General features: G+C 42.7%; 1 protein-coding gene across 1 annotated transcript in view; it reads right to left on the bottom strand.

The window, feature by feature from the left end:
• The window catches only part of LOC128233434 (angiotensin-converting enzyme-like), a 54692-nt gene that overhangs the window by 27626 nt on the left and 12628 nt on the right, over positions 1-14438 (bottom strand). Inside the window, exons 5-11 of the mRNA XM_052947106.1 lie at positions 12520-12717; positions 12171-12268; positions 8691-8863; positions 8380-8504; positions 8047-8145; positions 7446-7590; positions 6966-7064 (exon numbers count right to left, since the gene is read on the bottom strand). Coding sequence (XP_052803066.1) covers positions 6966-7064; positions 7446-7590; positions 8047-8145; positions 8380-8504; positions 8691-8863; positions 12171-12268; positions 12520-12717 — 937 coding nt within the window. The remainder of the gene's footprint in view (positions 1-6965; positions 7065-7445; positions 7591-8046; positions 8146-8379; positions 8505-8690; positions 8864-12170; positions 12269-12519; positions 12718-14438) is intronic.

Raw genomic sequence — 14438 nt, 5'->3', positions numbered from 1 at the left:
CATCTACAGTACAGCGTACCAACAATCATTATCCTCCCATCTACAGTACAGCGTACCAACAATCATCAACCTACCATCTACAGTACAGCGTACCAACACTCATCATTTTCCCATCTGCAGTACAACTTACCAACAATCATCAATCTCCCATCTACAGTACAGCGTACCAACAATCATTATTCTCCCATCTACAGTACAGCGTACCAACAGTCATTATCCTCCCATCTACAGTACAGCGTACCAACAATCATCAACCTCCCATCTACAGTAGAGCTTACCAACAATCATTATCCTCCCATCTACTGTACAGCTTACCAACAATCATCAACCTCCCATATACTGTACAGCGTACCAACAATCATTATCCTCCCATCTACAGTACAGTGTACCAACAATCATCAACCTCCCATCTACAGTACAGCGTACCAAAAATCATCAACCTCACATCTGCAGTACAGCGAACCAACAATCATCAACCTCCCATCTACAGTACAGCGTACCAACAATCATTATCCTCCCATCTACAGTACAGCGTACCAACAATCATCAACATCCCATTTACAGTACAGCGTTTGTAAAGTGTTTATTTATGATAATTATATAAATGTATTGTTGCCATTCGCGTTACAAGTATCAAGTATCATGTTATTAGATATTTCCCGCGTTATTGTGACGTATTATGCTCAACTTTTTCCGGTTACGGTCGGGTCGTTCTATTTACATAGTGGATGGGAAAGATAAACTGTAAGTTTTTCTATTTTAGAAAGATATAATGAACTTTAATTGGTGTAATTATAAGTAATGAATCGCGTGATTGATGTCATTACCGGGGATATGAACGCAGTTGGGATGGTGCACAGTATTGTGGCAATACGGTTAACTTCACCTTGCGTTATATTTTATAAATAATACATTGTACTAAACAGTGTTCTTTGTTATGGACGAATAACTCACTGTCACGTTACAGCAATTATTTCTCTTGTTGTGTTACATCGAAAGTACTTCAATTAAATATCATATAAATGACAGGGGCGTATACCTAGGCTACTCCAGTACGCCCGGGCGTACACACGAATCTTATTGCGTTACCCAGTTAGTATGTTACTTATTATATAAAGTGGAATTCGCAAACAATAACTAAATATCCTGTTAATGTTCTTCAGCGAAAAAAGGTAACAGGTGGCATTTCTGGGTACGTTCAAGTCTGTTTTAAGTCTTAAGATATTTATCTTTCCAAAAAAGTAACGCAAATATTGACTAGCATATTAGCTAGATAATTATCGAGAAAATTAAGTGGTTAACACATTTATGTTTTACTACACAGCAGGATGAAAACCCCACTTTCCGTGCTCTATTTATGCTGTAACCTGCTGTATGCCCCTCACCCACATTGTAACCTGATCTATGGCCCTCAACCAGACAGTAACCTGATCTATGGCCCTCACCCAGATTGTAACCTGATCTATGGCCCTCAACCAGATTGTAACCTTATCTATGGCCCTCAACCAGAATGTAACCTGATCTTAGGTCCTCACCAAGATAGTAATCTGATATATGACCCTCAAGCAGATAGAAACCTGATCTATGGCCCTCAACCAGATTGTTACCTGATCTTTGGCCCTCAACCAGATCGTTACCTGACGAAGGGGCCTCACCCAGAAAGTAACCTGATCTATGGCCCTCAACCAGATAGTAACCTGATCTATGGGCCTCAACCAGAGCGTAACCTGATTTATGGCCCCAACCAGATAGTAACCTGATCTATGGCCCTCAACCAGAATGTAACCTTATTTATGGCCCTCAACCAGATATAACCCGATCTGTGGCCCTCAACCAGAGTGAAACCTGATATATGGCCCTCAACCAGAGTGTAACCTGATCTAAGGCCCTCACCCAGATCGTTACCTGACGTACAGCCTTCACATGATTGTTACCTGATGTTAAGCCCTCGCTCAGATCGTTACCTGATGTTGGGCCCTCGCTTAGATCGTTACCTGACGTACGGCCTTCACATGATTGTTACCTGATGTATGGCCCTCGCTCAGATCGTTACCTGATGTAGGGCCCTCGCTCAGATCGTTACCTGACGTACGGCCTTCACATGATTGTTACCTGATGTATGGCCCTCGCTCAGATCGTTACCTGACGTACGGCCTTCACATGATTGTTACCTGATGTAGGGCCCTCGCTCAGATCGTTACCTGACGTACGGCCTTCACATGATTGTTACCTGATGTATGGCCCTCGCTCAGATCGTTACCTGATGTAGGGCCCTCGCTCAGATCGTTACCTGACGTACGGCCTTCACATGATTGCTACCTGATTTATGGCCCTCGCTCAGATCGTTACCTGATGTAGAGCCTTCACATGATTGTTACCTGATGTATGGCCCTCGCTCAGATCGTTACCTGATGTAGAGCCTTCACATGATTGCTACCTGATTTATGGCCCTCGCTCAGATCGTTACCTGATGTAGGGCCTTCACATGATTGATACCTGATGTATTGCCCTCGCTCGGATCGCTACCTGATGTAGGGCCCTCGCTCAGATCGTTACCTGATTTATGGCCCTCGCTTAGATCGTTACCTGACGTACGGCCTTCACATGATTGTTACCTGATGTTTAGCCCTCGCTCAGATCGTTACCTGATGTAGGGCCCTCGCTCAGATCGTTACCTGATGTAGAGCCTTCACATGATTGTTACCTGATGTTAAGCCCTCTCTCAGATCGTTACCTGATGTAGGGCCCTCGCTCAGATCGTTACCTGACGTACGGCCTTCACATGATTGTTACCTGATGTTTAGCCCTCGCTCAGATCGTTACCTGATGTAGAGCCTTCACATGATTGTTACCTGGTGTATGGCCCTCGCTCAGATCGTTACCTGACGTACGGCCTTCACATGATTGTTACCTGATGTTTAGCCCTCGCTCAGATCGTTACCTGATGTAGAGCCTTCACATGATTGCTACCTGATGTTTAGCCCTCGCTCAGATCGTTACCTGACGTAGAGCCTTCACATGATTGTTACCTGATGTATGGCCCTCGCTCAGATCGTTACCTGACGTACGGCCTTCACATGATTGCTACCTGATGTTTAGCCCTCGCTCAGCTCGTTACCTGATGTAGAGCCTTCACATGATTGCTACCTGATTTATGGCCCTCGCTCAGATCGTTTCCTGACGTAGAGCCTTCACATGATTGCTACCTGATGTTTAGCCCTCGCTCAGATCGTTACCTGATGTAGAGCCTTCACATGATTGCTACCTGATTTATGGCCCTCGCTCAGATCGTTACCTGATGTAGAGCCTTCACATGATTGCTACCTGATGTATGGCCCTCGCTCAGATCGTTACCTGATGTAGAGCCTTCACATGATTGCTACCTGATGTTTAGCCCTCGCTCAGATCGTTACCTGACGTACGGCCTTCACATGATTGTTACCTGATGTTAAGCCCTCGCTCAGATCGTTACCTGATGTTGGGCCCTCGCTTAGATCGTTACCTGACGTACGGCCTTCACATGATTGTTACCTGATGTTTAGCCCTCGCTCAGATCGTTACCTGATGTAGAGCCTTCACATGATTGCTACCTGATTTATGGCCATCGCTTAGATCGTTACCTGACGTACGGCCTTCACATGATTGTTACCTGATGTATGGCCCTCGCTCAGATCGTTACCTGATGTAGGGCCCTCGCTCAGATCGTTACCTGACGTACGGCCTTCACATGATTGTTACCTGATGTATGGCCCTCGCTCAGATCGTTACCTGACGTACGGCCTTCACATGATTGTTACCTGATGTAGGGCCCTCGCTCAGATCGTTACCTGACGTACGGCCTTCACATGATTGTTACCTGATGTATGGCCCTCGCTCAGATCGTTACCTGATGTTGGGCCCTCGCTCAGATCGTTACCTGATGTAGAGCCTTCACATGATTGCTACCTGATGTTTAGCCCTCGCTCAGATCGTTACCTGATGTAGAGCCTTCACATGATTGTTACCTGATGTATGGCCCTCGCTCAGATCGTTACCTGACGTACGGCCTTCACATGATTGCTACCTGATGTTTAGCCCTCGCTCAGCTCGTTACCTGATGTAGAGCCTTCACATGATTGCTACCTGATTTATGGCCCTCGCTCAGATCGTTTCCTGAGGTAGAGCCTTCACATGATTGCTACCTGATGTTTAGCCCTCGCTCAGATCGTTACCTGATGTAGAGCCTTCACATGATTGCTACCTGATTTATGGCCCTCGCTCAGATCGTTACCTGATGTAGAGCCTTCACATGATTGCTACCTGATGTATGGCCCTCGCTCAGATCGTTACCTGATGTAGAGCCTTCACATGATTGTTACCTGATGTTAAGCCCTCGCTCAGATCGTTACCTGATGTTGGGCCCTCGCTTAGATCGTTACCTGACGTACGGCCTTCACATGATTGTTACCTGATGTTTAGCCCTCGCTCAGATCGTTACCTGATGTAGAGCCTTCACATGATTGCTACCTGATTTATGGCCATCGCTTAGATCGTTACCTGACGTACGGCCTTCACATGATTGTTACCTGATGTATGGCCCTCGCTCAGATCGTTACCTGATGTAGGGCCCTCGCTCAGATCGTTACCTGACGTACGGCCTTCACATGATTGTTACCTGATGTATGGCCCTCGCTCAGATCGTTACCTGACGTACGGCCTTCACATGATTGTTACCTGATGTAGGGCCCTCGCTCAGATCGTTTCCTGACGTACGGCCTTCACATGATTGTTACCTGATGTATGGCCCTCGCTCAGATCGTTACCTGATGTAGGGCCCTCGCTCAGATCGTTACCTGACGTACGGCCTTCACATGATTGCTACCTGATTTATGGCCCTCGCTCAGATCGTTACCTGATGTAGAGCCTTCACATGATTGTTACCTGATGTATGGCCCTCGCTCAGATCGTTACCTGATGTAGAGCCTTCACATGATTGCTATCTGATTTATGGCCCTCGCTCAGATCGTTACCTGATGTAGGGCCTTCACATGATTGATACCTGATGTATTGCCCTCGCTCGGATCGCTACCTGATGTAGGGCCCTCGCTCAGATCGTTACCTGATTTATGGCCCTCGCTTAGATCGTTACCTGACGTACGGCCTTTACATGATTGTTACCTGATGTTTAGCCCTCGCTCAGATCGTTACCTGATGTAGGGCCCTCGCTCAGATCGTTACCTGATGTAGAGCCTTCACATGATTGTTACCTGATGTTAAGCCCTCGCTCAGATCGTTACCTGATGTAGGGCCCTCGCTCAGATCGTTACCTGACGTACGGCCTTCACATGATTGTTACCTGATGTTTAGCCCTCGCTCAGATCGTTACCTGACGTATAGCCTTCACATGATTGTTACCTGGTATATGGCCCTCGCTCAGATCGTTACCTGACGTACGGCCTTCACATGATTGTTACCTGATGTTTAGCCCTCGCTCAGATCGTTACCTGATGTAGAGCCTTCACATGATTGCTACCTGATGTTTAGCCCTCGCTCAGATCGTTACCTGATGTAGAGTCTTCACATGATTGTTACCTGATGTATGGCCCTCGCTCAGATCGTTACCTGACGTACGGCCTTCACATGATTGTTACCTGATGTTTAGCCCTCGCTCAGCTCGTTACCTGATGTAGAGCCTTCACATGATTGCTACCTGATTTATGGCCCTCGCTCAGATCGTTTCCTGACGTAGAGCCTTCACATGATTGCTACCTGATGTTTAGCCCTCGCTCAGATCGTTACCTGATGTAGAGCCTTCACATGATTGCTACCTGATTTATGGCCCTCGCTCAGATCGTTACCTGATGTAGAGCCTTCACATGATTGCTACCTGATGTATGGCCCTCGCTCAGATCGTTACCTGACGTACGGCCTTCACATGATTGCTACCTGATGTAGGGCCCTCGCTCAGATCGTTACCTGATGTAGAGCCTTCACATGATTGCTACCTGATGTTTAGCCCTCGCTCAGATCGTTATCTGATGTAGAGCCTTCACATGATTGCTACCTGATGTATGGCCCTCGCTCAGATCGTTACCTGATGTAGAGCCTTCACATGATTGCTACCTGATTTATGGCCCTCGCTCAGATCGTTACCTGATGTAGAGCCTTCACATGATTGTTACCTAATGTATGGCCCTCGCTCAGATCGTTACCTGATGTAGAGCCTTCACATGATTGCTACCTGATGTATGGCCCTCGCTCAGATCGTTACCTGATGTAGAGCCTTCACATGATTGCTACCTGATTTATGGCCCTCGCTCAGATCGTTACCTGATGTAGAGCCTTCACATGATTGTTACCTGATGTTTAGCCCTCGCTCAGATCGTTACCTGATGTAGAGCCTTCACATGATTGATACCTGATGTATGGCCCTCGCTCGGATCGTTACCTGATGTATGGCCCTCGCTCGGATCGTTACCTGATGTAGGGCCTTCACATGATTGTTACCTGATGTAAGGCCCTCGCTCAGATCGTTACCTGATGTAGGGCCTTCACATGATTGTTACCTGATGTATGGCCCTCGCTCAGATGGTTACCTGATGTAGGGCCCTCGCTCAGATCGTTACCTGATGTAGGGCCCTCGCTCAGATCGTTACCTGATATAGGGCCCTCACGCAGATCGTTACCTGATGTAGGACCCTCACACAGATCGTGACCTGATATAGGGCCCTCGTTCAGATCGTTACCTAATGCAGGGCCCTCACATATATCGTTACCTGATGTAGGGCCCTCACACAGATCGTTACCTGATGCAGGGCCGTCACGCAGATCGTTACCTGATGTTGGGCCCTCGTCCAGATCGTGACCTAATGCAGGGCCCTCACACAGATCGTGACCTGATGCAGGGCCCTCACACAGATCGTTACCTGAAGTAGGGCCCTCATACAGATCGTTACCTGAAGTAGGGCCCTCACGCAGATTATTACCTGATGTAGGGTGTGTTGGCGGGTACGTGGTATTTTGCCCCAGGGTCAAAGTCGTCAGTATTTCGCTCTAATGGAGGGGCGATACCCTGGTACTTGCACCTGTTGAATAGAAGCAGCAGTCGTTTAGTGTGAGTGTGCGTGCGTGCGTGCGTGCGTGCGTGCGTGCGTGCGTGCGTGTGTGCGTGCGTACGAGAGTGCGCGCATGTGCGTGTGCGTGCGTGCTTGTGTGTGCGTGCGTGCGTGCGTGTGTGTGTGTGTGTGTGTGTGTGGTTAAAAGAAAACGGATTGATATTTGGCCATAACTCGGAGATTACCCACAAAATTACATGGTGCTGACCAAGAATATTTTAATCGTTCATATCGTTATTAAAAGTAAAAAAAAACACACACACACACACACACAAAGCCCATTAAAATTGCGTGTTAACGGACATGAACTTATTTTTGCTTTGTTACAAAAGTGGATGACAAGTTCGAGACCTGAGGTCCCACCACTTCCGGTTGTACTGCTGGGGCGTGGTCTCCCCGCTGAACACGCTCCACCTCCACTGGTCAATCAGGTAGCCGAACGGCAGGAACGCCACTTTTTCGAGCGCTTGTCGCATCAGGAAATTCAGGTCTGACTCTGCAGCAGTGTAAACGTAGATGTTATTTGTATTCATTTAACAAGCAGTATAACAGATAATATGTATGCATATGTACATAAAAAACATTTTGACCACCGCATTTGCATGCTTTAAAACATCAGTATCGTAGATAAAAGGAGGAAAGTGCACTAAATCTAAATGCGTCGTTTGTAAGACGTTATATGTGTACTTAAACGGTCATGTAACATTTTCATTTCTATCTCTAAATATGTCGATATTATTTACATAGTATGTATACATAAATAGTATCAACATATTTATAGATATATATACATATAATTCTTTATATAATATATATATTTTAATAATATTTTTCATATATATATATATGAAATTTTTAATTGAATTGTTCCTGTTTTTGTAAAACTCCGCATCAACATGATCCATTTTAATCATGTGTTCGACTGTCAATGTTGTTGGAGTTTTCTTTTCACCTGGATCCTCGTGGACCTGGTCGAGGAGGCCAATGGTTGCTAGGTGACGCGGGGTGGAGACTGACAACGCAATGACGTCCCCGATGGCCTCATGGAATCCTGTATACAATGGCGCAATTATATAGAGAAGAGCCGAACGTAAAGGGGAAACGATCTTAAAAAAATATCCAATAAGGACACAGATGTATTACGTGACCAATCTTTGACCTATGTTTCACAACACAGAAATGTGATTAATTTTGTATATGTTTATGTATGCGAGTTGTTTACAAAGCGCTGATTTTAAAGATATGTTAAAAACGATCAGCAAAATGGTAGCTATGAGTGGATTACCCGGATTTGCTCCTTCCCTGAAGACGTACGGCTGCTTCTGGTACTGCAGGTAGTACTGGATGTGGCCCATCTCGTGGTGGATGGTGACCAGGTCGTCCATCGTCACGTCCGTGCACATCTTGATTCTACAAAAAGAGTTGGAATATATATATATTTAATTTTACGGTGTTCAGTATTTTGTTAGTTTCTTAACGGGTTTAAGACACACAGGTGTAAATCGCACTGATCATGTTTTAAGATCATGTATTTTCAGTAAATCGACTCAATTCAGTTATATCTAAGCTTTCTAGTGCGAATTTGCAGAATAGTACCTGACGTCATTTCCTTTTGAGAAGTCCCATGCAGATGCGTGGCAGACGACCTCACGGCCGTCCGTGGGCCGCGTTATCATAGAGCGCTCCCAAAACTCTGGCGGCATCTCCCGAAGCCCCAGTGACGTGAAGAAGTCCTCTGCTACCTCGAACATCTGTCGCGCGGTGTAGTTCTACAATGTAGTGTACTATGCAAACATTACGTAACTGGGCAGTAACTCCTCGTCTGAACACTTCTATTACAAATAACAAACACCTTTGCCGGGGCAGGACATGCGATTTATTGCTTGAAACAGCGTGAGCAGTTCACTGGTATAGCACATACAACATCGTTACAACAATATACAACATCTAGTCAAATCGTTTTCTACGAAATATTTGCTTTCAGTTGTAGCATTCTGTTTAACTACAAAATATGTGCAAAGATATCATGGGTCAGATTAATCAAAGCGCGATGCGCTGAAAGACTATCTGCAGGCAAATATGTGAGACTTGCACATTTTATTTGAACAATGGGAAGGGGTGAAGGGCACATATATAAAGGGAAAACTGTGCCGAGAGTCAAGAGAGCATGTGCCCAGATTGGGCGAGGAATCAAACATATCTATATCTATTTTATGGCGTCTGGTGTCATTTTGTGTATGTAAACGTCACTTGTTAAACGTCGTAACCCCCCATCCCCATGTATTTCATATTACAATGCACGCCCCTTTCAATCGTTTCTAAAGGTTTTTCGTTGCTTTGATTAGATACAATACGATAGGAAAGTATAATACATCATATATACCATTTCCTGTTATGAGCATACACGTTTTGTTTAAGGAAAATCATTTGTTTAAAACCAACTTCAGCAATAATTTCCTTCAAAATCCACAGCTTATCTCTTCAGTCGAGGTATCCCCCATCCCCATGTATTTGAAGTTATAATGCATGCCCCTTTCAATCGTTTCTAAAGATATTTCGGTGCTTTTATTATATATCATACGTTAGGCAAGTTTTATGAACATACACGTTTTAAGAGCTTATCAGATGGTCGTTTTCCCGCGGTGAGGACAAACAGGTGGTCAGTTAATTTGTGTAGAAACTATGTTTAAAATATCGGACAGTTACTGTAGTTGAAACTATTTTTAGATTATCGGAATTTGTCTGTTCTATGAATGAGAATATCATTGTGCTTTTAAAAGTTTATTGATAAATTTAATGTTATTTATGTTGTATGTAAGTACCTGTGTAGAAATAGTACTAGAGCTGTTATGAATGCTTCGTACTCTTTGGATGTGTTACAGGTTAAATCCGAACTTCTTTGCATCACCAAACGTAAGCATGACTCACTGTCGTATCAGGGCATGTGTGCTTGTATAAATTGAAAGCCTAATGTCTAAAACTATGCCAAGAATACACCGGAACGAAGCTTTTATGCAAAAAATGAAAACATCTCGTTAGGAATATAAACGCCTAAAATCATAGAATGAATAGTATATTGTTATTGTGTAGCAGGTAAATTACAATGTATAGTATTTGAAGCATTAGCAATGCGAAACCTGAGATACAACTATTTAGACACTCAGACAATTATTTTTGTTTCTTATCTCATAAAAGTCAATTAAAAAATTCACCATAACAAATAAGCGTGCTTCAGGGTCACGCCAGGTTATAATAACAAATCCTGTCGGCGATCGGAAACTTGCGGTCGGTAATAATTTCTGGAACATCATGGGTTAAACTCAGAGTAAATATCAGTATGTTACCTTCCTACCAGAGCCTCCATTATTTTGACCCACATTAATCTGATAAATAAAGCGATCTAAAATAGTTATAGTCTGCTAAAAATAAAACGCCAGGATATAGAATTACAGCCCGGAAATAGCCGAACAAGCGAAAACTCATACTCGGACTGCAATACCACCAATCTATTTTATGGTTTCGACGTCATTCTGCTAAACATAGAGCGCATTGAGACAAAAAAAATGGGTTAAAACGACATGAATAGAAGTAGTTCTTTGGAGTTTGCGGTCTTAAGACTACTTGCGCGCATGCGCAAATAGTCTAAAAACCAGAGATAAACTTCGCCCCAACAATAGAATGTAAAATACTCTGGAAAACTGTTCCCATTATGCTTTAAGACAACATTGCATTATATCTGTACATTTCTCTTGCAAAATCATATCTTATATTGTAAAACAACAAAACTTGAAACTGGATGCCTGAAAAGTTGACCTTTCATATCGCTGTCGAGCGTAGAACTAATCGCCATGAACATTATCCCGCCTAAACCGCCAACCAATAGCCAGTAGTCACCTGACGTTTACACCCGATTAAACCGCGCTATAATATTTGCGCGCCAAAATGTTAAGACAAAAGTTCGCGCTATACTACGTAACGCGCAGAACTAGTAAAGAGTGGTTCTACATTATAGGGTACTTTGCGAAACTATTGCGTTACGGAACAGTTACTATTAAGTGTAGTTCTACAGTGAAGTGTTCATTGCAAACATTAAGTTACGGGACAGTAACTGTTAAGTGTAGTTCTACAGTGAAGTGTTCATTGCAAACATTAAGTTACGGGACAGTAACTGTTAAGTGTAGTTCTACAGTGAAGTGTTCATTGCAAACATTAAGTTACGGGACTGTAACTGTTAAGTGTAGTTCTACAGTGAAGTGTTCATTGCAAACATTACGTTACGGAACAGTTACGACTTAGTGAAGTGTTCTTGCATACATTACGTAGCGGAACAGTTACTGTTAAGTGTAGTTCTACAATGTACTGTTCTTTGCAAACATTACGTAACGGAACAGGTACTGTTAAGTGTAGTTCTACAGTAAAGTGTTCTTTGCAAACATAACGTTACCTGGAAGTAACTGTTAAGTGTAGTTCTAGAGTGAAGTGTACTATGCACACATTACGTTACGGGACAGTTACTGTTAAGTGAAGTTCTATAGTGTAGTGTACTATGAACACAAAACGTTACCGGACAGTTACTGTTAAGTAAAGTTCTATAGTGTAGTGTACTATGCACACATAACGTTACGGGACAGTTACTGTTAAGTGTAGTTCTACAGTGGAGTGTACTATGCACACATTACGTGACTGGACAGTTACTGTTAAGTGTAGTTCTACAATCTGGTGTACTATGCACACATTACGTTAAGGGACAGTTACTGTTAAGTGTAGTTCTACAATCTGGTGTACTATGCACACATTACGTAACTGGACAGTTACTGTTAAGTGTAGTTCTACAATCTGGTGTACTATGCACACATTACGTTAAGGGACAGTTCCTGTTAAGTGAAGTTCTATAATGTAGTGTACTATGCACACATAACGTAACTGGACAGTTACTGTTAAGTGTAGTTCTACAATCTGGTGTACTATGCACACATTACGTTAAGGGACAGTTACTGTTAAGTGTAATTCTACAATGTAGTGTACTAGTTCTTTTCTGGGTAATGACTGTGTATACTTTAACATGACTGCACGAACCAGGCGTTGAAGTGTTGGGGTGACATCGACGCTTGTTCTATTAGGGAATGGCTGCACCAGGTCGTAAATGTTCACCCACGACTGTGACCACATGTTACCTGTAATATATAGTGAAGTCAAATATCTCATTTATTTAAAACAAGATTTGCTTGCCAGAAAATATAAGTGCCTTGTAATGGCCATTTTTAAATTTGTTAGATGTCTACTGACGAATATTGTCGGCGACTGTAAAAAGAGCGCATAGAATCCTGATTTTAAAAACGAATTTGTGGTCATATTGAACCAGTACATCAATTGTTTAACAGCACGGGTCAAACTTACGCTTAAAAAATAACGAAACAGTGGGTACCTAGTAAGTGAGCTGGTATATGTCCAGACGCCGGGAAGTAGCGATCATGGTACGTGGAAGCGAGGCGGCGGCGGACGAAAGCATGAAGTTGCTCGTATAGGGGCCGCAACTCATCCAATATGGCGGCCAGGTCCGCCTCGAAAGTAGGACTCTCGTACCAGGAGCGCCAGAACTCACCCGTGTCCGTGTGACCGTCATCTGTGGAATATAGATGTTACTTCTGCTGCTCAATCAACTACTACTATCACTACTATCACCACTACCACTAGTGGATTCGCCTCGCCCTCCCCACCCCACCCCCTAAAATCGTCCAGTTTTACTTTTTTATTTCAATGAAGGAGAAGACAAGTAATAAAATACGCCCAAAATGCACCATTTCGGACTAGAAGGACCCCCCAAAAAACCTGCCAACACTTCAAACCAAATAAATTTCGTTTCTGAAGGAGAGGCGCAAGTAAAAAGGTACGACCCTAAGTTACGCCCCCTCTAACGTCGAATCATGGATCCGCCATGACCATCACCACCGCCACCACCACTTAAATTAGTGCTCCTTCTCTGTCTACTCATACTTATATTATATGGAGGCCATTCGTTGCCAAAAGTCCAGACGTGTATGTGTGTATTTTAGATTTGTAACATTGATGATTTACCAATTTACATTTTACAACCGCTAACTCATCGGTTGTATGTTTACATTTTACACTGCACATTTTCATTTTTCATTGTACCGATTGGAGTTTTATTCTCGTTGCATCTATTCAACAGACGATTCAGTCGTGTTTATAAAGTTGTGTATGGTAAACACACGTCATTCTGTGAAAGTCACATGCCGAGTTTTACATTGCGGTGTGTAGAAGACAGATTTCAGTTCGTAGTTCTACAAAGTACATTGTATGGTGGTGACTTTACATTCGCAGTTGAACATGTTTACGAGATGAATTAAATTATATTTATAAATAGCTCCGTCTTAACCATGTTTTAACTCCTCCTTACGTCTTTCGGAAACTTCCGCAATCACTCGGCTCTATTTAAACCAATTATGGACCATGGACATTGCGAACCTTATTATGGACATTACGAATCATCTATATTATGACACTATGGACTATGATTTGGAAACAGGATGGATTATAAATGATTTCATGTCGAATAAAATAATATATGATATTACAACATGTTTTTGTCTATATAATAGTAATTAATACGCACATATGACATGAAATGAGATGTATGCAAAATGATACATGACTCAAACACAACAAAATGTAAGTCATTAGCATAAAATTATACTTCAAGAATGAAAAGTCCCATTAACTTATTTTTCTTTTAAAGCTGCACTCTCACAGATCGACCGTGTTGACAACTATTTTTTTGTTTTAGAATGAGCCAATTTTTGCGTAAATGTCTGGATACCAGTGGTATAAGACTGCTGACAAAAGATCAGATACAGTTTTTCAGTTTTACGTTCGCAAATTGATGTTTTATGGCTAAAAGTGATACTACAGTAACGTTTTAAGAAAAATTAAAAATGTCGGCAGTTTTCCAAACAATTTAGATCTGTTTTATTGTGAGTAATCTTATTATTTGTATAGAAAGCATTGCTGCCAAAATCAGCCGAGTCTGGGACAAAAAAAGGTTGTCAAAACTGTCAATATGTGAGAGTGCAGCTTTAAATTACTATAAACACTACTTTAAATTCTACCATCAGAGGACACTTTCTTGCCTTTTTGCAATGTTTAAGATTGCAAGTAATATTAGATAATTTAAAATTTACGAAGAAAAAAATCTAAATTTGAAAGTTGAAATTATTCACTAAGATGCCCCAGAGGTTTATTACCTGGTAGCTGGAACTGTATGGATAAAATACACTAAGATTACAACTTCATATAACTCGTACATTATACTGTAACGAATATATT

This window comes from Mya arenaria, chromosome 5 (assembly GCF_026914265.1).
Source record: "Mya arenaria isolate MELC-2E11 chromosome 5, ASM2691426v1".
Taxonomy (NCBI): domain Eukaryota; kingdom Metazoa; phylum Mollusca; class Bivalvia; order Myida; family Myidae; genus Mya; species Mya arenaria.
This window is presented reverse-complemented; position numbering and strand designations above follow the sequence as displayed.